At 47.0% G+C, this 22939-nt stretch overlaps 1 protein-coding gene across 2 annotated transcripts; it reads right to left on the bottom strand.

Moving 5' to 3' along the window:
* Nucleotides 1–1751: 1751 nt before the first annotated feature.
* TRIM25 (tripartite motif containing 25) lies at nucleotides 1752–21732 on the bottom strand. 2 transcript variants are annotated; one of them, XM_083427537.1, is made up of 9 exons: nucleotides 20513–21319; nucleotides 18469–18564; nucleotides 15667–15900; nucleotides 14490–14646; nucleotides 12991–13050; nucleotides 12658–12747; nucleotides 9672–9698; nucleotides 6853–6960; nucleotides 1752–5775 (listed from the first exon to the last, which is right to left on the bottom strand). In XM_083427537.1, exons 1-9 carry the CDS (start codon nucleotides 21143–21145, stop codon nucleotides 5246–5248), a joined length of 1935 nt encoding a protein of 644 aa, XP_083283663.1. In that variant the 5' UTR covers nucleotides 21146–21319; the 3' UTR covers nucleotides 1752–5245. The 2 variants fall into 2 exon arrangements, with proteins under 2 accessions (XP_083283663.1, XP_083283664.1); XM_083427538.1 differs by lacking the exon at nucleotides 12991–13050 and having other exon boundaries at nucleotides 20513–21732.
* Nucleotides 21733–22939: the final 1207 nt, after the last annotated feature.

Below are 22939 nucleotides of genomic sequence, written 5' to 3'. Positions count from 1 at the left end.
TTGAAGGGGGGGAAAAGAGTAGTTTTATTTATCCAACAATGAATACACATTATATGTAGCATTAAACGGTATCATTTGGAGTATTTCTGATATTATCTTTAAACATACACACTCTATTCCCGAATCATCATGGAACCATGAATTCGAAGTGTTGGCATTCTCTCCTAAATTATCTCCTTCTTTTCAATTAGCTTATTATTATTTTAATGGGGGGTCCTCCTTCCCTCCCACAGCTTTTTGGACTTGCTCACATAATTGCCTATATTTTATGTAAATGGAATTGTTACACCGTAAAATGATATACAAATGTGTCTACCACACAAAGTCCAATAAAGAGCCTGAATGAACCCATTATTTACAATGTAACGGCATCTGATAGCAGCCTGGGAAACACAGACCTGACAGATGCTCGCCCGTGACAAGGCCTGAAAAAAAATTGAATGAGGAGGGCTCCAATAGACCACAATTAATTGACTTTTAAAATAACTCCTTTTTTCACAGTTCTACTTGGCTGAGCAGGATTCACAAATTGCTGTCTTGAACTTTTTAATGGGACAAAATAGCTGCCAATGAAAGTCTAAATGACATGGACTTTGAATGGGAACCATACAATGACCACACCGTGACATGTTTTTAACTGACATATTGATTATTTGAGAAGTAGCAGTCACTCAATTGAAGACGGAGGAGAAGGGGAGGGGAGGGCTGGGGTGGGGGTGGGGGTGGAAGCAGTGGGTCGGGGTGGGGAGCTATGCGGTTTCTTAAAAAGTTGCACATTCTGCTCAAAATGCAGAGGAACAATTTTTTAACTCAGAAAGAAAAAATAGTAAGTGCCCAAAGCAAGGTTCAAACAATTCAGTAAAGTTTCACAGAAAAACTTGCTTGCTTCCAACTTGTGGCTGCATCTCTGGTCCAAAACAGGTAAAGTGGTACCTCTGGTTATGTACTTAATTCGTTCTGGAGGTCTGTTCTTAACCTGAAACTGTTCTTAACCTGAGGTACTTTAGCTAATGGGGCTTCCCGCTGCTGCCATGCCACTGTGCGATTTCTGTTCTCATCCTGAAGCAAAGTTCTTAACCCAAGGTACTATTTCTGGGTTAGCAGAGTCTGTAACCTGAAGCGTATGTAACCCGAGGTACCACTGTATTTCTGAATGGTCAGCAAACAGATCCTCTCAATGAGGAATTGTGGTCAGTTTTGAAATAGTGCGAAGCAAGCCCATAGGGAAATTCGTCCTGTGAAGCGCCTCTGCAGACGGAAAACCCTTTCGTCTTGCGGGTTTTCCGTCTTGCGAGGCATTCGTCTTGCGGGGCACCACTGTATATATGTATTTTTAAAAATGAACGAATTTCTATGCCCCACAAATAACTCAGAGATTCATTTTAAATAAAAGCACACATTCTACTCATGTAAGAACACCAGGCAGGCCCCACAAATAACCCAGAGATGCATTTTAAATAAAAGGGCACATTCTACTCATGAAAAAACACGCTGATTCCCGGACCGTCTGTGGGCCAGATTTAGAAGGCGATTGGGCTGGATCCGGAAGCCAGGCCTTAGTTTGCCTACCCATGGTGTAGGTGGATGCTGCAATCCTATGCAAGTTTCACTGGCATTATTTGACGGAGGTCCCGCTGCTTTCAATTAAGATTCCCTACAAGTGAATTAAGTTTTCGGGATTAATGTTAAACCCATGTTCATTCCCCAGCAGAGGCAGCTGGTTGTCTTTTCCAACAATCATCACTCCGTGGTAACGATCATAAAATCAAACTTTATTGAATTTTCACTTAATGAACATCAAAGCCAACCTGCAAGACAAAGGCTGTGCAGTCTTGTATACATTGCAACATTACATTTGACAGAGTCTTGCCTGACACTGTAATGGGCCAATCACAAAGGCAGCCCAGTGGCAAAAAAAAGGAGGAATGCCAAAAACATTCACTCTCTTATTTTTAACCTCTGCTTCTTAAAAACAACCCACAGACCAACATGGTTCGCAATCTGAACTAGAAGAAACATTAGCTAGATTTTGATTTTGATGTTCTGTTCTGCTATACAAGCTTCCAAGCTTGCTGAAGTTATTTCCCAGTAGTGTTGCAGACAAGATAAGCTTTCATTTCATTTACTACACCGAAAAGCTGGGCAGAAATTGGTAGCTTAGATACTAGATTATTATAATTGAGCCAACCATGTATCCATGTAAACACAGCCACACTGCTAGGCAAACATTGCTTTTCAGTGAAGGGTTTCATCTGGTCTGGGAAAACAACAGCAGAAAATCAAATTGTATCATGGATTATCAAGGCAGAGTTGAAAAATGAGGCTCAGCATCCTTCCACTCAAAACCAATAGGACATAATACGTTTAATTTTTGCTTGACTGGATCCATTAGTATTATTCTACTGCCTGTCTTGACATAACACCCCCCATGGTATTCTAGGCTAGGAAACAAGCCTTAACCTAAGAAACAGATTACCTTCCATTTTTATCTCAACAATCAAAAACAGTGATCAACTTTTAGCCAGCGGTCAATATTTGTGCCAAGCAAAAGACTAAAAGTCATGAGATTCCCAAAGATCATCATCTCAAAACCCATTGCAACATAATCAGAAGATTTCAGCAAAGATCAAGGAAGCTAGATCGTAATGAGAGCAGAAGGGCAGCTGGGCATCAACCAAGTCACTGTAGGAAACATCCCAAATCACACGTCATTTGGATAAGGGGAACTGGTTCTACTGCGCCTTATAGCTTGTGGGTTCTTTAAACACATGGAAAAGTGCGTCAAGAGCCCGCGAGCATTTGTAGGAAGAATACCTAAGGTAAAATACCCAACTCATTTGAGAAAGTAGTCCTCAAGGGCACTTCTACAAAAAAGAAAGAAGTCAGTAGGCCTTAAGAGAAAAAGGATACACACCCAAAATTCTCTCTATGGTGGGAGATGATGTCCTCAGATCCTACAATACATATGCATGGGTCATTAGGGGGAAATGTGGTCCCAGAGCTCCTGAACACCAAGGTTTTGCTAGACTGGAGAAGAATAATCAGATCTCTATTCCAGCAATTCTTCCACCCTAGTAATTCTTCCATTACCTCAAGTTTATTCTGTATTTTGTTTCAAAGTCACACCACGGCTTAACGCTGTAGTGTTCCCCTTGTCTGCCTCACACCCTACTTTGTTTTCAGCTCATTCATCACTCTTTCCTGGCTTTCTTGAACTTCCTTGGGGGTTTTTGGAAGAGGGCCAACGATCTACTACATTTTCATAAGCTCCACAGAAGGTCTCAGTAACTTGTGCCTCAGATTCCTGGACTATTCTGAAGAAGAGTTGTTTGGTGCAAAAGCCGAGTAGGGATGCAGAGCTGTCACTGCTTGGAATATTTGGAAAGGAATTATTTCCCAACAGTGTATTATCACTCAATCCTTTGACTACGGGAAGAAACCCACAGCTTGATTCTTAAACATGTGGGCCAACTTGCTGTAGCACTTTGCTTTTATCTCAGGCTTTCTCCAGAGGTCTCAGCTAATGCCTAGCATCGATGCTTCTCAGTTTTCATTTCACCTCTGCCAGAAGACCCCTGGCATGTGAGGCTTCTAAACTGGAGAGCTTCAAGGCAAGAGATGTGGTCAAAAGCATCTTTGCAAAGTGTGCGTGTTCTGGCCCTAGAAAGGCCAAACGTTGCTGCCTACTAGCAACAGTACAAAACACACATTTTCTTAAGACCTTAGCAGTGCCTCCAGCTTGTTCCTCTTTAATCAAGAGTGTTGCAAAGTTCTCTTCAACTGCTTATGATGTGTAACTGTCGGAAAGGCACGGAAGCAGGTATCAAATAAAGAAATCTAAGACATAGGAATGCTAAGAATGTTGACTAGAAAATCTTAGCTTTCCATCTTCTTCAGGTCCTTCCCAGTTTGCTGACTGGCAGATCACACAATAAGTCTCAAATGCCCACTAGGAGGGATCACTCAGAGACATGAATGCTAGTTCTTCACACTAGTGATCTTTTAAGTCAAAACACTATCAAAGTCTGCCCTTGGAGAACTGCACGTGTCCAACAAGAGGAATCAAAATCTCCTCCAACAGTGAAGAGCAGAAGATTCCATCTACCAGACTAGCCTGAAAGATCTCACATTTCACCCACAGCCTCTTCCCAATACCTCAAAAATCAGGGAAAAAATGCCGCAGCTAAGATTTTCAAAGACCAGGATGAGAAGTGAAGTGCTTTATTCCAAGCAGTCAACGACACAGAGGGTGTGAAGCATGGACTGCTGCTGGTGATGTCTTGTTGTTGTTCTAAAGGAAGCCGTTCCCCTTCACAAGGGTCTCTGACCAGGAAGTGCAACCACAACATGAGCACTTCCTGTCCAACCTTCCTGTCCTGGCATGCTGAATATGGTTCAAAGCCTCCAAAAGAATCAGCTCCTTAAGTTCCCATGACTCCAAAGAAATGAATTGAGCTAAGAGAGGCTTATCTGCATCTTCATGGATGCTCCAAGCAATTGAAGGGGGTGGGTGGGTTCCTTTCGTAACATCACGGGTAGTTAATCTGAAGAGACTGTTCTGCGTCCCTCCTCCATGCAGCGATACCAAACTTATTGCCCCTGCTCTTCTTCAAAAGCAGAATTAGCAATATCGGATACAGGAAGGCCCAACCACCTCCACAGCCCTGCGCTGTTCTTGTTTATCAAAACGCAATTCCCAATGCAAGTTACTGCCCTAAGCATCACAACAGACTATTTTCAAAGAGAAATCTGTTTGAAGCCTGATCTGCCTGAGACAGCGAGATTGGGAATTTGCCAGTGCCCATATGGCAAGAACTGAATTCTTCCGGCAGGGACACAGCGGTGGGGATACACCTTAGATATCCTGTGCTCGGAACTCCTGACAGCGTGTTAGGGATGGAGGCAGAAGCAATGCAAAGCACGCGTCTGCTCAGACATGCCCCAGACTTGCATGTGACGCGTGCCAGGAGTTCTGTGTGCCTGAGGAATACAGTCCACCGAAAGCGCAACAGGAAAACACCTCTGGAAGTTTCCTAAGGACACTCTCAGAGAGGCTTCTGCAAGGCAATATTCTTAGTGGATTGTGGCTTTGATTTAGTAGCCCTCAGATTCCCAGAAAGCAATGGGTGAACTTTTGCTCTGAAGCCAAGGATTCTGAGAGAGAGAGAGAGAGACAGACAGACAGAGAGAGATAACATACGGACAGGCCCTACGTGAGCAAAGCAAATGGCGGTGGTTCCGTTCTTCACTTCAGCTGGCACAGCGAGATAGTGGTCCCGCTGGAGAACACCCAGAACGCTGGATAGAGTGCTTCCGTGAACTGCGCCCGGAATTTGTAGAGCAGGATGAGTTTCTCGCCGACGCCGAAGAAAATGACGAAGCCGCCGTCGTAATTCAGCAAGACGCCAATCTTCTTCAGCTTGGTGTTGGGCAGGCATTTCTCGACGTCGTTGTGCCAGGCCGAGATCCTGGAGTTGAACCACTCGATGCACCAGGAGCTGCCGTTACGCCCCAGGCGGCTCTCCGCCCCCTGCCTTGCCATGCTCCCATAGCAGATGCCGACCCCGCAGAAGGTGTTGTGCTCCAGCTCCACTTCCCAGTAATGGATGCCCCGCTTGAAACACTGGAAGGCCACCACCTGGGAGCAGTAGGTGAAGCGCTGAGGGTGGTTGGCGTAATTCTGAGGAGTTTCCGACACGGATATCTTGGTGTTCCTCTCAGAGAGCAGCACTTTCTTGTGGGCGGTGTTGAAATCCAGAGTGAATTTTGTCGCAACTGCGGAGAAGGAAGTTCAGGGGAGAAGTGAGAAGAATGGCCACCTGATATTTTACAGAGCAAGAGGGGAAATTGGGGAAGGTTGGGGAAGAAGAGCAGGATAGTCTTTGCTATTAAGAGAATTTCATTTATACAAAGATAGTGTGAGGGAAAAGAAACAAAGTTTATGAGAACGGGGATGAGACCCATACATTAATACACTAGTGGCCAAAATTGTGGAAACCTTTTGGGAAATTTCTGAGGTTTCATGGCTTATAACACCACTATTTTTGGAGAAATACCATAAAATTATACATCAATGGAAACATACAGTGGTACCTCGGGTTAAGTACTTAATTCGTTCCGGAGGTCCGTTCTTAACCTGGAACTGTTCTTAACCTGAAGCACAACTTTAGCTAATGGGGCCTCCTGCTGCTGCCACGCCACCGGAGCACGATTTCTGTTCTCATCCTGAAGCAAAGTTCTTAACCCGAGGTACTATTTCTGGGTTAGCAGAATCTGTAACCTGAAGCGTATGTAACCTGAGGTACCACTGTAATTTAATGAAGAATGTAATGCAGCAGGGTTTGTTCAATCTGAATTCTGTCAAACATTATAGCCAAATAACCAGAAAAAAGGAATTTACCATACCCACTGAGCCAATCACCCATCTCCTACTACCCTTCTGAGAAATACCCCACCCTCCCACTATATGTAAGGGTCTGGTGACTTCTGTTTTAGGGTATCTGAAGAAGTGTGCATGCACACGAAAGCTTATACCCAGAACAAACTTAGATGGTCTCTAAGGTGCTACTGGACAATTTTTAATTTTTTTTATTTATTCAGAAAAAGGAAGCACAACTTGTTTAGGCTGAATGTAGCCAATGAGGATGAGTGTTTAGAGAGCCAGTCAGGTGTTATGAGCCATCAAACCTCGGAAAGACACTTTTCACAAAAGGTTTCCACAATTTTGGCCACTAGTGTATACTTAAAAAAAAATACACTGGACCTTTCCAGTCCAAAATAATGTGACAGAATGTTGAGAGCATGATGGAATTCCGGGAACTGAATTTGCATACACAGAATCAGGTGACTTACATTCCAAAAGTTCTTCTCGGGATTTACTTAAAAAGCTTTCCAGAGTTATTGACGGAATCCCTGCTTGAGGCCTGCTAGAACTTCGTGCTCTCTGGCTGGGACTTTGTGCTGCGGAAGGGAGGGAAATGGAGTTGTGTGGTGATTATTATTTTTACAATACACACATTTTAAACAACGTTCACCAAAACAGGGCAACTTAATTTCCGCAAGGTTTTATTCAACTCTACCACACAGGTTGCACAAACAGGATCTTACAGCCAAATTCTAGCCAAATAATAATAATAATAATAATAATAAATTTTATTTATATCCCGCCCTCCCCAGCCGAAGCCGGGCTCAGGGCGGCTAACAACAATTAAATAATCAAACAATCAAACATTCTAAAAACATTCCATTATAAAAATTAATTAAAATCAAATTAACGGCAACCGTTAAGCAAAATTCTGTGCAGGTTGCCAGAGGAGGGAGTCAGGCTAGGCCCTGACCAAAGGCCTGGTGGAACAACTCTGTCTTGCAGGCTCTGCGGAAAGATGTCAAGTCCCACAGGGCCCTAGTCTCTTGTGACAGAGCGTTCCACCAGATTGGAGCCGCAGCCGAGAAAGCCCTGGCTCTAGTTGAGGCCAGCCTAACCTCTCTGAGGCCTGGGACCTTCAGGATGTTTTTATTTGAAGACTGTAGGTTTCTCTGTGGGGCGTACCAGGAGAGGCGGTCCCGTAGGTACGAGGGTCCTAGGCCGTATAGGGCTTTAAAGGTTAAAACCAGCACCTTAAACCTGATCCTGTACTCCACCGGGAGCCAGTGCAGCTGGTATAGTACCGGATGAATGTGATCTTGCAGCGAAAACCCCATAAGGAGTCTCGCCGCGGCATTCTGCACCCGCTGGAGTTTCTGGGTCAGTCTCAAGGGCAGCCCCACGTAGAGGGGCTTGATTCTGAAGGGTCTTTTCGCCATACAACTGGGTTTAAGATTGCACGCTATTCCAACGATTAATACAGGAACAGCTGTTGAACTGGAAAGCAGGAAACTGATAATCTTAGGGAGTTTTTAATGTTTTTTATTGTTTGATGTTTTATTGCTTTTTTATTATTATTAATATTCTGTTCAGGGATGCGGGTGGCGCTGTGGGTTAAACCACAGAACCTAGGACTTGCCGATCAGAAGGTCGGTGGTTCGAATCCCTGCGACGGGGTGAGCTCCCGTTGCTCAGTCCCTGCTGCTGCCAACCTAGCAGTTCGAAAGCACATCAATGTGCAAGTAGATAAATTGGTACCGCTCTGGCAGGAAGGTAAACAGTGTTTCCGTGCGCTGCTCTGGTTCGCCAGAAGCGGCTTAGTCATGCTGGCCACATGACCCGGAAGCTGTACGCCGGCTCCCTTGGCCAGTAAAGCGAGATGAGCACCGCAACCCCAGAGTCGGCCATGACTGGACCTAATGGTCAGGGGTCCCTTTAATATTCTGCCAAATGGGCTGGGTATAAATTTATTATCATCATCATCATCATCCCAAGAGCCAGGAGCCGCTGAACACCATTTAACCCTGGTGAGGAAAAACCCAAGGTCCTTTTTCAATCACTTAAAACACTTCCATTCCCTGGTCCTTGTGTTCAGGAACACTTCAGAGTTCCTTCCCTCCCACTCTGGGACCAATGGAGATCTAGCAATGCAGCAGAGTCATTTTAAAACATCCTTATTTTCCCTACACCTCTGAGTCTTCTAGGAGAAGGGTGGGCAGAAAGAAGATCAGGATTTACTGGAAGATCTCTCCCGAGTATTGCAGTAGATCTGTTTCCTGAAATCTAGACGCTCCTCAGGCTGAACCCTCTTGTCCAATGCAAGGTAACACAGTTAACTTTTAGAAGAAGAAAGCCGAGTCTTCATCTCTTTATTCTGTTTTACAAAGGAGATACCTTTGAAAATGCTTTCAGTTGAAAAGGCAGTACATAATGCAAGCAAATGGATCTTGGCTCTGAAAGAGGCCACTTTTCCCGTTCACTGACCATGGTAGCATAGCCAGGATGTTTTCCTAGCAAGCAATTTACGCAGCCTCTCAAGTCTGCTTCACCTGACCGCTATGTGCCTCTAATACTCCCTCTGGTGGCTTGATCACATCTGAAATGTGATTTGGTTCGCAGAAACTTTAGTAGGAATTAACACGAGAAACATTTATTCATTTGCCAGGTTTCTAACCAACCATAATAAGCAACTTACAGCAAAACAATGATATAATTTAAAAGCAATACAGTCGTACCTTGGAAGTCGAACAGAATCCGTTCCGGAAATCCGTTTGACTTCCAAAACAATCGGAAACCAAAGCGCAGCTTCTGATTGGCCGCAGGAAGTTCCTGCAGCCAATCGGAAGCCTAGGAAGCCCCATCAGACTTTTGGGTTCCAAATGAGTGTTTGAAAACTGCAACAGTCACTTCCGGGTTTGTGGCATTTGGGGGCCAAAACATTCTAGTACCAAGGCGTTCAGGATCCAAGGTACGACTGTAGAACGTAGAATTTGCTTACAACCCTCTGAACTGTATAATTCCTTCCCCACAGAAGTGCAACCGTCATCCTCATTGTACACCTTTTTGTCAGATACTGAAGATGTGCCGCTTTACCAGCTGAGATATATGATTAGGACGTTGTTAGCTTAGAACCACATAAAACAGGATGTTGGCAGGGATACTTTATGGATAGAGCCATGAGCCAAGGTGCCCCACACATCTGGGTAAATGCGTGAAGAGCACTCTTGTGACACCAGGCTCAAAAGACAGGTCAGCTATTCCTCAACTTTTAAGCAAGGCAATGCAATTTTTGCAAGAGTGAACTTACATCGTTTAGTAGGTCGCCTTCTCTGCTCTGAAAAAAAAAGGAAAAATGAAACAGTTGTGGTTACTGGGGAAATGAAACAGTTGTGGTTACTAGGGAACGTAATGAAACAATATGTTTTTTTAAAAAGCAACTTCAGGGTATGCTAAGAATGGAGCACCTGTGCCTTGCAACTAGAGGTTTGCCATCTGGAAGAGTCACTGAAACTTATTTTCATTCAAGAGTTGAATTTATCCACCTGAAGTCCAGTCTACCTCCAACATCTCATTCTGCAGCAGATGTAAGGTGGGCCCCAAACAAATCTAACTGTTTTCTTTTCAACTCTAAATTGTAAACTTCTTCCTTGTTCTTTTGGCTGCACCCTCCACGTTTTTATTGAACCATGTTCCATTCTACCATCTTCTTCAGTTTCTCCTGGTTATCTAAATTTATCTGCTTTTGATCATCCATTTTTATACATTAAAAAAAGGAAAAACCTCTTCAAACTTCACACTCGTTATAAGCTACCGTGTGTTACCTTGCGGGTGGTATTCTTCAAAAGAAATACCAGTGAACTTGTGACTTGATTCTGGTGATTTGGCTAATAATAGGTTGGGGGGGGGACTGGGCAGTCGGTAGGGCAGGTGTCCCACCAACAACACGTGAAGCCAAGAACAAAGGCAAGCACAACAAAAAGGGAAAGGGTGTGATGCAACAAGACACCCATTGCTGATGTTCAGAAAGGACGCAAAGGGAAGATTTTTACGTCCGATGTTTTATTGTGTTTTAACATTCTGTCGGGAGCCGCCCAGAGTGGCTGGGACAACCCAGTCAAATGGCGGCATATAAATAAACAATAATAATACCGTGGTACCTCGGGTTAAGTACTTAATTCGTTCCGGAGATCCGTTCTTAACCTGAAACTGTTCCTAACCTGAAGCACCACTTTAGCTAATGGGGCCTCCTGCTGCCGCCACACGGAGCACGATTTCTGTTCTCATCCTGAAGCAAAGTTCTTAACCCGAGGTCCCATTTCTGAGTTAGCGGAGGCTGTAACCTGAAGCGTATGTAACCTGAGGTACCACTGTGTTACATATAGTAATAAATAATAATAATAATAATAATAATAATAATAATTTTTAGAAGACATCTGAAGGCAGCCCTGTTTAGGGAAGTTCTTTAATGACGGATGTTTTAATGTATTTTTAATCTCCCGTTGGAAGCCGCCCACTGTGGCTGGGGAAACTCAGCCAGATGAGCGAGGGATAAGTACGGTGGTACCTCGGGTTACATACGATTCAGGTTACAGACTCCGCTAACCCAGAAATAGTGCTTCAGGTTAAGAACTTTGCTTCAGGTTGAGAACAGAAATCGTGCTCCGGCGGCGCGGCAGCAGCAGGAGGTCCCATTAGCTAAAGTGGTGCTTCAGGTTAAGAACAGTTTCAGGTTAAGAACGGACCTCCGGAACGAATTAAGTACTCAACCCGCGGTACCACTGTAATAACTTATAAACTACTGTTATTATAGCCTTGTTTTTAATCAGAAAAGAAGCGGCAGAGCTTACATCAGCAGACATGCACTTCATTTTGGAAAGAATCTTGCTTCTTAAAAGCAAGCAGAGTTGGGGAAGAAATTGCATGCAATTCAACAGTATCATCGTGAAAAATGGGCGGGGAAAAGGGCCCGCCAATCGATCTTCAGAAACCTCACACCTTATTCACTGCAGTAACCAGGTATGCTTTCTTTCTGAGCAAACATAATGGGTGGAGGCAGCGAATGTCAAACAAAGGGCACAGCCTAGGCCATCACCTGGCAAATAAGGTCTGCTGTACACAAGGGAACAAGGGGGCCACAATCGCCTTTGGACTTTGGCAACCGAAATGCCCTTTTACCATCAGGTATGCAGAACAGAAAAGTCGGCGGTTCGAATCCCCGTGGCGGGGTGCGCTCCCGTTGTTCGGTCCCAGTGCCTGCCAACCTAGCAGTTCGAAAGCACCTCCGGGTGCAAGTAGATAAATAGGTACAGCTCCGGCGGGAAGGTAAACGGCATTTCCGTCTGCTGTGCTGGCTCGCCAGATGCGGCTTTGTCACGCTGGCCACGTGACCCGGAAGTGTTTCTGGACAGCGCTGGCCCCCGGCCTCTTAAGTGAGATGGGCGCACAACCCTAGAGTCTGTCAAGTCTGGCCCGTACGGGCAGGGGTACCTTTACCTATGCAGAACAGCACAAGAGATGCTGCCTGCGCCAAAAAGCTTAAATTTATAACAGCGCCGCCTAGAGGAAGCTAGGGAGAAGAGAGGGAGCAGTAACATAAGAGGGTCTCTTGATGAAAACTTCCTTGAGGACTCAAGACATATTTAAAGAGTTCCCTACAGCGAGAAAAGGGATGCGGGTGGCGCTGTGGGTTAAACCACAGAGCCTAGGGCTTGCCAATCAGAAGGTCGGCGGTTCGAATCCCTGCGACGGGGTGAGCTCCCATTGTTCGGTCCCTGCTCCTGCCAACCTAGCAGTTCGAAAGCACATCAAAGTGCAAGTAGATAAATAGGTACCACTCCAGCGGGAAGGTAAACGGTGTTTCTGTGCACTGCTCTGGTTCGCCAGAAGCAGCTTAGTCATGCTGGCCACGTGACCCGGAAGCTGTACGCCGGCTCCCTCAGCCAATAAAGCGAGATGAGTGCCGCATCCCCAGAGTCGGCCACGACTGGACCTAATGGTCAGGGGTCCCTTTACCTTTACCCTTAATCCAGTGCCCCAACTGCTACGCCACAGCGTTTATCTTTGGGAAGGCCAACAATTATAGCTGTCTGCCCAAAGACAATAAATATCCACCTTCTCAAAGATTAACAATTTAGGCTGCGTACGTAAGAAAACTTGGGAGGAGCCCCTGGCTTCCTGTAATCTCTTATCTCAATAGCTCTGCTTGCTCACACAAGAGGAGAGAGAGAGAGAGAGAGAGAGAGAGAGAGACACTCTGGAAATTATCAATAATAATTTGTGTCCTCAACACTCACTAGTGTCTGCAGCAGCAGCGGCTGCAGCATCCTCTTCTGTCTTCTTCTCCTGTGCAGATGTTGATGGAGGGTTGTCTCTCTTTGGTGCACCTTTGAAAAGAAAACACTAGTTAGAAGGGTGGTCATATTGGTCTTCTGCCGCAAGCAGAATCTTGCTGCATATCTTAAAAGACAGCCAGGCAAAAGGAGGAATGGGCATGCGCATGACTGGAAGCGATGTTTCTGTCGTAGGACCTTCCACCCACTTAGCAACCAAGGCTGGAGTTAAGACACGTCTTTGCTACTGCAAAAAGAATTCAGCAAGCAGCGGGGGTCACATGCATTTTCACTTACTGGAGGCAGCAATTTCCCCCCTTGGCTGCACAAAAGGCTTCGGTTTCCACTGTGCGGCTCCTGAAAGTAAAGTATATGCGCGCATGTACGGACATGCACAGTTTCTCACGATGCGCTTTGCCCTGGTTTCCCCCTGGGAACAACGCCACAGGTGTACACATCTGGTGGTATGGTTTGGATCTGTTGCCTAAAGTTATTTTGGCAAACAGTTCCAAATTTGCTCCTTGCCAATGGGCCGAAAGAATTATTCCCGGTGGGCGGATAGCTCAGTTGGTTAGAATAAGCTACCCAGAATCGCCACTGCAATGGGAACACTATTTGTAAACCCATTTTACAGACAGAGAGGTGTGAGGCCAAGAGACTGGACCAAGGGATTCAAATAGCATTCGAAATTCACCAGGCGCATTTTGTACCTGGCTATCAGACACATGTAACCAAGGGAAGATGCGCGGGCGCCAGGAGGGTGCCTAACGTCTCCCCCACCTGCAGGTGCATGCCTGGATCTTGACCGTTTTCACACACTAGCAACACATCCTGTAGAATTCTATCTGTTGTATTTTATCTGCACAGTCAGAATGAATTTCAGGAACCAAAAAGTTGTACAGTGGTGCCCCGCAAGACGAATGCCTCGCAAGACGAAAAACTCACTAGACGAAAGAGTTTTCCATTTTTTGAGTCGTTCCGCAAGACGAATTTCCCTATGGGCTTGCTTCGCAAGACAAAACGTCTTGCGAGTTATTGCGAGTTTGTTTCCTTTTTCTTAAAGCCGCTAAGCCGTTAATAGCCGCTAAGCCGCTAATAGCCGTGCTTCGCAAGACGAAAAAACCGCAAGACGAAGAGACTCGTGGAATGGATTAATTTCGTCTTGCGAGGCACCACTGTACTGAAAAATACGTTTTTTGAGCCGGCTGCCCCAAAATGGCAACTAGGCATTCTGTTTTGGAGACTGAAGCCCCGGTTTAAGGAGCTTTTTGGCGCCTAACTTATATATATCTGTGTTTCTAACCTAGGTCTCCTCACTCCAAGTCAGTTACTATGCAGAATTTACAAATCAACCGGACTCCCACCTTCACCCATATTCACATTAATACGTAATGGGTAATTAAGAAAAACATGGTTTTCTGTCGTTATAAGCAGTAGTTTGAGAGGCCCTGTACCTGTGATTCTCATAATTTATACCAAAACCATTTAGTCTTTAAAACTTTAATACAGTGTGCACTGAGATACAATAAGCAAGAGACACATGCTAGTAAATAAAACAGGCCAAGTACAGTGGTACCTCAGGTTAAGTACTTAATTCGTTCCGGAGGTCCGTACTTAACCTGAAACTGCTCTTAACCTGAAGCACCACTTTAGCTAATAGGACCTCCTGCTGCTGCCACGCCGCCGGAGCATGATTTCTGTTCTCATCCTGAAGCCAAGTTCTTAACCCGGGGCACTATTTCTGGGTTAGCAGAGTCTGTAACCTGAAGCGTATGTAACCCGAGGTACCACTGTACCTTCTTTTTTCTTCTCCTGGGGTTGAGCCAAGAACTGTTTCACATTTTCTTTGAGGCCAAAGGCTTTTTGATAAACGGTGTGTATCAAGTTTTGATCCAATTCTAGTTTAGGTATGAAGACATCTTTGATGGGTAACTGCCGGAGTTTTGCTGCCTTCTGAAATAAAAGCAGATGGTCTCATGAGGATTTCTGCTCTTACACACTGTCACATCCCCTTCCTGTCTGGATGCGGGTGGTGCTGTGGTCTAAAATATGTATGAGTTACACGGAGGGGGGATGAGGTTCCTTTAGGTAACAGTTGGATGCGGGTGGTGCTGTGGTCTAAACCACTGAGCCTCTTGGGCTTGCCGATCAGAAGGTCGGCGGTTTGAATCCCTGCGATGGAGTGAGCTCCCGTTGCTCAGTCCCAGCTCCTGCCAACCTAGCAGTTTGAAAGCACACCAGTGCAAGTAGATAAATAGGTACCACTGTGGCAGGAAGGTAAACGGCATTTCCATGCGCTCTGGCTTCCATCACGGTGTCCCGTTGGACCAGAAGCAGTTTATTCATGCTGGCCACATTACCTGGAAAGCTGTCTGTGGACAAACGCTGACTCCCTCAGCCTGAAAGCGAGATGAGTGCCGCAACCCCATAGTCACCTTTGACTTGACTTAACCATCCAGGAGTCCTTTACTTCTTTACCTTTGTCTCGAAGGGAGTAATAATCACATACTACCCTCTGGAGCAGCAGTCGTAGGAAGCTGCTGCCATGCAGTGTTTGCGCAGATGGAAATATAGTGGCACCGAAGCCTAGGCTGCCCTAGGAAATCAGTTCAGGACTGAACAGAGTTCAGGACAGTGCTGGATTTACGTATAAGCTAAACAAGCTATAGCTTAGGGCCCCACCCTCTCGGGAGGCCCTAAAAAAATTTTAAGGGAAAAAAACTGGACATACATTTCCAAAATATAAGATAAAAAACAAATAATATAAAACCTACATACAGCAACAGTGTTTTGTGTTGTGTATTGAACTATTAGGTCCATAAATAACCATATAGCATATATTCAACACAAAAAACAGTGACAATTTGTTGTTGACAAAGGGCAGCTGGACATATAAAGGGCCCCATTACCTTCAGTGGCTAGTGGCCTCATCAAACCTAAATCCGGCCCTGGTTCAGGGAAACAGAGGTTTACCTTTAAGAATGTGATGTCGTCATCCTCTGTCAAGGTCACTTCAATTTGGTCTCTCGCTCCCTGGATTTCGGTTTTCTTCTTACCCAGCACTTTATAGACATATTCGTATTTATCTTGGACTCTTTTCTCCTCCGCTAGGACTTTCTTCACAGCTTCTTTTTCTTCCTCTTCAATTAAAGCAATAATTTCCAGGAATTCTGCCTTCAGCAGGTCCAACTTCCGATTAGCTGTATCCTGAAGACACACACACACAAAAAAAAGCATTTGGAAATAAGAGTTCAGAAAGTGATAATGGGTAATTAGGCCAAATGAGAACTCTACATGATCAGTACTGAATAAGCTTAATGTTGTCAGATTTTTATATGGCAAAAAGGTGGGGGATCACGAAGAAGAAAGCTGGAGCCTCAAGTGAATGGTGAACACAGCTTTCTGAAATGTTTTAGTTCTATAAATCATCTAATATGTCAACACAAATAGAAGTTATTAATACTGCAGTTGTTGCATAAGGGATTATTATATTAACCAGCATGTAATTGAAATTAGTAAGATTTTGGAACGCAGAAATAAAGAAAAGAATCAAACCATCAATTCTAGCATGCGGGAGGCCACGTAAATTATGTAATTTGGTATTTGAGCAATTGGTATTAGTAACTGTATTATGATTTGGTCTTGTTATAATGAGGCTATTATTGGATTGAAACTGAAAATTAATAAAAAAATATTATGTAAAAAATGAAATGCTTTATTCACTGAGACCTTAGCATGCATTTTAAAATAGGCATTTTTATTTTTAAAAAAAAACAAATTTAATAAACTGCATATTCTCCGTCTACTCCTCACTCAAGAGGACATGTACCTATTCGCTTGGAAAAGAGTCACCTGTACAAAAAGGGAGAGACTTCTAAGGTACAGAAAAAATTTGGAAATGAGAAAGAAAACTTAAAAAAAAAAAAAACCCAAAAGGGATTGACAAATAACTGTGAGCTTCCAGGATGTATGAAATGTTGTGGTGTCAGTTAAGAAGGGAAATGGTAGATGAAATCGGAGGTGGAGGGTGGGGCTGTGGGGAACGGAGAGAAGGAATGGGTCTACTCAAGTCGCCAACATAGTTACAGGAAGTACTAAGGCAGGCATAGGCAAACTCAGCCCTCCAGATGTTTTGGGACTACAACTCCCATCATCCCTGCCCACTGGTCCTGTTAGATAGGGATGATGGGAGTTGTAGTCCCAAAATATCTGGAAGGCCAAGTTTGCCTATGCCTCTACTAAGGGATGGGCAGAGATGTATGCCGCAAGGTTAATTGAAGGACTGCCCTTTGCTGCACTACATAGGGGTGTTTCAGGAGGAAATGAAAGCAGGACCCCTTTGCTACTCTCCAGAGGTAGCATACAAACTGCTCTAAAGGTAAAGGGACCCCTGACTGTTAGGGTCCAGTCGTGGATGACTCTGGGGTTGCGGCACTCATCTCGCTTTATTGGCCAAGGGAACCGGCGTACAGCTTCCGGGTCATGTGGCCAGCATGACTAAGCCGCTTCTGGCGAACCAGAGCAGCGCACGGAAACACCGTTTACCTTCCCACTGGAGTGGTACCTATTTATCTACTTGCACTTTGACATGCTTTTGAACTGCTGGTGGGCAGGAGCTGGGACTAAACAACGGGAGCTCACCCCGTCGCGGAGATTCGAACCGCCGACCTTTTGATCAGCAAGTCCTAGGCTCAGTGGTTTAGACCACAGCGCCACCAGCGTCCCTTACAACCTGCTCTACAGGTATAATAAAATGGTCAGGTTCTAAATACCAAAAGGCAGCTTCCAAACCTGTGCCCTATTTGGAGACACAACCACCTTTTGTTGCATGTTGTGCCTTAAAAAGACACACTCTGTAAATAAGATTTAATGGGTGTAACACTGGATTACTGAATGATTTAGTTCATGTTGTAAAATATGCAGAGATGTAAAGGTAAAGGTACCCCTGCCCGTACGGGCCAGTCTTGACAGACTCTAGGGTTGTGCGCCCATCTCACTCAAGAGGCCGGGGGCCAGCGCTGTCCGGAGACACTTCCAGGTCACGTGGCCAGCGTGACATCGCTGCTCTGGCGAGCCAGAGCCGCACACGGAAACGCTGTTTACCTTCCCGCTAGTAAGCGGTCCCTATTTATCTACTTGCACCCAGGAGTGCTTTCGAACTGCTAGGCTGGCAGGCGCTGGGACCGAACAACGGGAGCTCACCCCGCCGCGGGGATTCGAACCGCGACCTTTCGATCGGCAAGCCCTAGGCACTGAGGCTTTTACCCACAGCGCCACCCGTGTCCCCACATGCAGGGATGTACGGAATGCAAATTGAACCACGGAAAGAGAAGAAGTGAAGTCCTTCATTTAAGGTTGTTTAAATGAATATTCTGAAATGTAATTTAGAAAATTTAATAATAATTATAATACACACGCACACACAGAGAGAGATTTTTTCTGGGGGGACGCAGGGATACGCATACCCCTAAACATTTTGTGGATCTAAGTTTGGCCTCACTGAGGGGCAGTATTTCAATATGAGTAGGAAAATGAGTCTGCTTCATCACGTTTGTGAGCTGTTTCCAGGGATAATAGAAAATATCTATTGCCACCAGCAGTGTAAGGCTGTGGTACGGCAGGCTGATGTTAACCAGCTGGCCACCAGCTATCTGACCGAGGCTCACATCCACCATCTTGGTCTTCCCTTTCAACTCAAGGCGGGTCGCTTGTGGTGCACAAATCTCCTGCCCCTCTCATCAAAAGCAAGCTGTGAAAACACGAATCATTTCTTACACTAGTTTGTTTCTGCTGCACTCGCACTTGGTCCAAGGACTGCAAAGCCTTCTCGTTCAGAGCATAGAGTTCCGTTAGTCTCTGCTTCAGTTGGGACTGTTAAGAGAATAAAAGAGTACAGTTCAGCTACTGACATCCACAGACACGTCGTTCCTGCTCTTGAGCAAAAAACAGGAACTCGCTTCCCTCCAGATATTAACACACTGCAACTCCTATACTTCCTGACCATTCCTGACTAAGGTTGGGCAATACCTGTTTTTTAACTTTGTGATATATTACCAGCTAAACATTGCAATATACGAGTACAGTGGTACCTTGGAAGTCGAATGGAATCTGTTCCAGAAGTCCGTTTGACTTCCCAAACATTTGGAAACCAAAGCACGGCTTCCGATTGGCTGCTGGAAGTTCCTGCAGCCAATCGGAAGCCCCGGTGGACGTTCGGGTTCCAAAGAAGGTTTCCAAACTGGAACACTCACTTCCAGGTTTGCAGCGTTCAGAAGCCAAAACGTCCCAATGCCGAGGCGTTTGACAACCAAGGTACAACTGTATATTGCAATGTCTGGGGGTGGGGTGGGCTATGTAGAGGCATTGGCTGGCTTCACAGTTTTCCTCACATTGTGATTTTTGAATAGCATGCCTCCCTCCTCCACCAGCCGAGTTTTCTCTCCTCTTCGCCCAGCATAGAAACCATAGCTTCGCGAGGCTAGGATCCGGGGAGGGTGCCATGATAAAAATGCAACAGCCACATGCCCTTTGATCCCAGTCCCTGGGCATAGCCAGGGGGCAGGAGGGGCAGCTGCCCCCACCAATAAAGCAAATAAATAGAAATATTTGACTAAAAGTAGAAATAGTAGAAAGGGACGCGGGTGGCACTGTGGGTAAAAGCCTCAGCGCCTAGGGCTTGCCGATCGAAAGGTCGGCGGTTCAAATCCCCGCGGCGGGGTGCGCTCCCGTTGTTCGGTCCCAGCGCCTGCCAACCTAGCAGTTCGAAAGCACCCCCGGGGGCAAGTAGATAAATAGGGACCGCTTACTAGCGGGAAGGTAAACAGCGTTCCGTGTGCGGCTCTGGCTTGCCAGAGCAGCGATGTCACGCTGGCCACGTGACCCGGAAGTGTCTCCGGACAGCACTGGCCCCCGGCCTCTTGAGTGAGATGGGCGCACAACCCTAGAGTCTGTCAAGACTGGCCCGTACAGGCAGGGGTACCTTTACCTTTACCTAGAAATAGTAGAAAGATTTTGAGCACTTGGGGGCAAAAGAAAGGAATTTAAAACAAATGTTGTTGAGACAGTTCATTCTGAATCTGCTGGACAGAGCCAGACAGAGGATGATGACCATTGGGTGTCTTTTCCTCCAACATAAATCCTAGCTATGTCCATGGATCAAAGGGTATACAGCATGCTTCTCTCACTGCCCTCCTTGAGCCACTTTGCAAGGCTTCGCAAAGCAGCTCAGGGCTGGTGCTGTTCTGGTTTGGTTGAGAGCTGGGTTGGCACATGGTGGGCTCCTTTCGCCCACTGTGCCCCCTTCCCGGACGCCATGAACACATGCTCTGCTGCCAAACCATAGTGCTCTGCCCCTCCTCAACCAGCCTGCTCACTGGCCTCTATGCCTATCAGGCGAGTGCCTAACTGGAAGGCCGCATGAGCAACATTTGCCACACAGACCAGCCTTTCCCCGGCCACACACCTTCCAAATTTAGATGACAATTTCCATATCCGCCCCTCTGACCACTCGCTGTGCTGGCCAGGGCTGACGGGATTTGGGAATCCGGTACAGTCGTACCTTGGATCTCAAACGCCTTGGCTCCCAAATGACCAAAACCCGGAAGTGACTGTTCCCGTTTTCGAGCGTTCTTTTGGAAGCCGAACGTCCGGCGGGGCTTCCGATTGGCTGCAGGAGTTTCCTGCAGCCAATCAAGACGCCGCGCTTTGGTTTCCGAATGTTTTGGAAGTCGAACGGACTTCCGGAACCAATTCCATTTGATTTCCAAGGTACAGCTGTACACCTGGACGGTGCCAGAAGCCGGGCAAGGCCGCGTCTCACCTCCTTCTCGTCCTTGGCCTCTTGCAAGGGGACGGTGGCACACGCCTTGTGTGTGACCAAACAAAAACAGCAGATGCAGCTGTTGTGCTCCTTGCAGTAGAACTCCAGGAGCTTCTGGTGAGTTTGGCACTTCCGGCGCTGGAGGTCCTTCACCGGCAGCACCAGCTGGTGGCCCTTGAAGGCGGGGCTCTCCAGGTGCGGCCGCAGGTGCTCCGGGCAGAAGGAGGCCATGCAGGTGAGGCAGGTCTTGTCGGCCACCTTCTCCAGGCAACTGTCACAGGCCACCGAAGGGCGGGTGCTGCTGCTGTTGGTGGTGGTTTTGGTGGTGGCATCTCCAAGGCCTTTCTTCTTCTCGGCTGGCTCGCCTTGGGCGCTCTGGAACTGCTCCACCACCCTGCACAGGACCGTGTTTTTCTTCAGCTCGGGGCGACTGTCGAAGGAGCTCCTGCACTGCGGGCAGCAGAAGTTCCTCAGCAAGCCCGACCAGGTCATCTCCAGGCAAGGCAGGCAGAAGTTGTGGCCGCACGGGGTGGTCACGGGGCTCTCGAAGACGCACAGGCAGATGGAGCACGTCAGCTCCTCTTCCAAGCCCACCAGGGAAGGGGCCGAGGGCGCGCGCAGCAGCTGAGCCATGGCTGGGGCGCGCGAGTGGGGAACGGAGACAGAAGCTGACCCCGCCGTCCAACCCGCCCGTCGCAGCAACTGGCAGCGTTTGCAAAGTGGAAAGCGAAACTTAAAGAGACCTAGCGCCTTGCCCTCTTCCAGGAAATCACGTGGCCCCTGCCCGGAGAGCCGCAGGGCGGGGGCGCGCCTGGACGGGGCGGGGCGTGCGGGCGTCTCGCTATTCTCCCCATCGCCGCTTAAGGAAAAGCACGGGAGACGTCTTTGCATTTCGCCCAATGCTCGTCTCCGGGCAATTCCTGCGCAGCACGGGGGCGGGGGAAGGGGTCACCGCTTGCTCCCGAGTAAGCCCAGCCGATCGCAGCCGAAAAGGAGCTCCTTTGCATGCACGATTTTTGCTGGGAGGGCAGGCTTTATATTAGAGGGGGCAGAACCTCAGCTAGTCAGGGGCGTCGCCAGGGAGGGGCAGCTGCCCCCCAGAAATCAATAAAAATACATAGCTCCTTGAGGTTCTGCCCCCCCCAAAGGCTTGCCCCCCCCTAAGAAAAATCCTGGGGAGGGCAGGCTTTACGTTAGAGAGGGCAGAACCTCAGTTAGTCACGGGCATAGGCAGGGAGGGGCAGCTGCCCCCCCAATCAATAAAAATACATAGTTCCCTGAGGTTCTCCCCCCCCCCCCCACAAAAATCCTGGCTATGTCCATGTAGTTCGGTGAGGATTTTTATTGATTGGTGGGCAGCTGCCTTTGCCACGCCCCCTTGGCAATGCCCATATTTGCATGCTTGCTTGCTTTGGGAGTTAACTGCAGTCCATGCGCACAGTTTTTGTGCAAACGTCTGCTCGGAAGACCCGTCGAATGTAACGGGGCCGGGGGGGGGGTTGCCAACTTTGATAAAATATTGTGGGGGGGGGCAAGTAAACCCCGTCGCGCATAAACGATCACATGACAGGGTGCATGGCAATTAACTTTGGGGGGCCACAGACCCCTTAAATATTTTAAGGGGGGCGAGCAAAGGGACCTCTACGCCGTAAGAGTTGGCCCCTATAAACGAGGCTTTATTCCCAGGGAGAGGTACGTCAGGATGGCGATCGAGTGCTGCATGTCCCGAAAACGTCCGTGCTGGAAAAATGGAGGTTGCTGAAGGTGTCTGTGCAATTCTTGTTGCTTGGTTGCTGTCCTAACAGGATGACACAGGTTTACAGATGTTTCAGATTACAGACTCCGCTAACCCAGAAATAGTACCTCGGGTTAAGAACTTTGCTTCGGGATGAGAACAGAAATCACGCAGCAGCAGCGCAGCGACAGCAGGAGGCCCCATTAGCTAAACTGGTGCTTCAGGTTAAGAACAGCTTCAGGTTAAGAACGGACCTCCGGAATGAATTAAGTATTTAACCTGAGGTACTACTGTACACAGGACGCGGGTGGCGCTGTGGGTTAAACCACAGAGCCTAGGACTTCGGCGGTTCAAATCCCTGCAACAGGGTGAGCTCCCATTGCTCGGTCCCTGCTCCTGCCAACCTAACAGTTCGAAAGCACGTCAAAGTACAATAGGTACTGCGCCGGCGGGAAGGTAAACGGCGTTTCTGTGCGCTGCTCTGGTTCGCCAGAAGCGGCTTAGTCATGCTGGCCACATGACCCGGAAGCTGTACGCCGGCTCCCTTGGCCAATAAAGTGAGATAAGCGCCGCAACCCGAGTCGGTCACGACTGGACTTAATGGTCAGGGGTCCCTTTACCTTACCACGGTATATGCATTACTCCGCCATCCATCAATGCCAAGTGATCAACGTAAGGAAAATCACGTGATA

Source organism: Podarcis tiliguerta (assembly GCF_965153285.1).
Source record: "Podarcis tiliguerta genome assembly, chromosome: 2".
Classification (NCBI taxonomy): domain Eukaryota; kingdom Metazoa; phylum Chordata; class Lepidosauria; order Squamata; family Lacertidae; genus Podarcis; species Podarcis tiliguerta.
The sequence above is the reverse complement of the archived record's forward strand: the minus strand, read 5'-3'. Positions and strand labels throughout refer to the sequence as shown.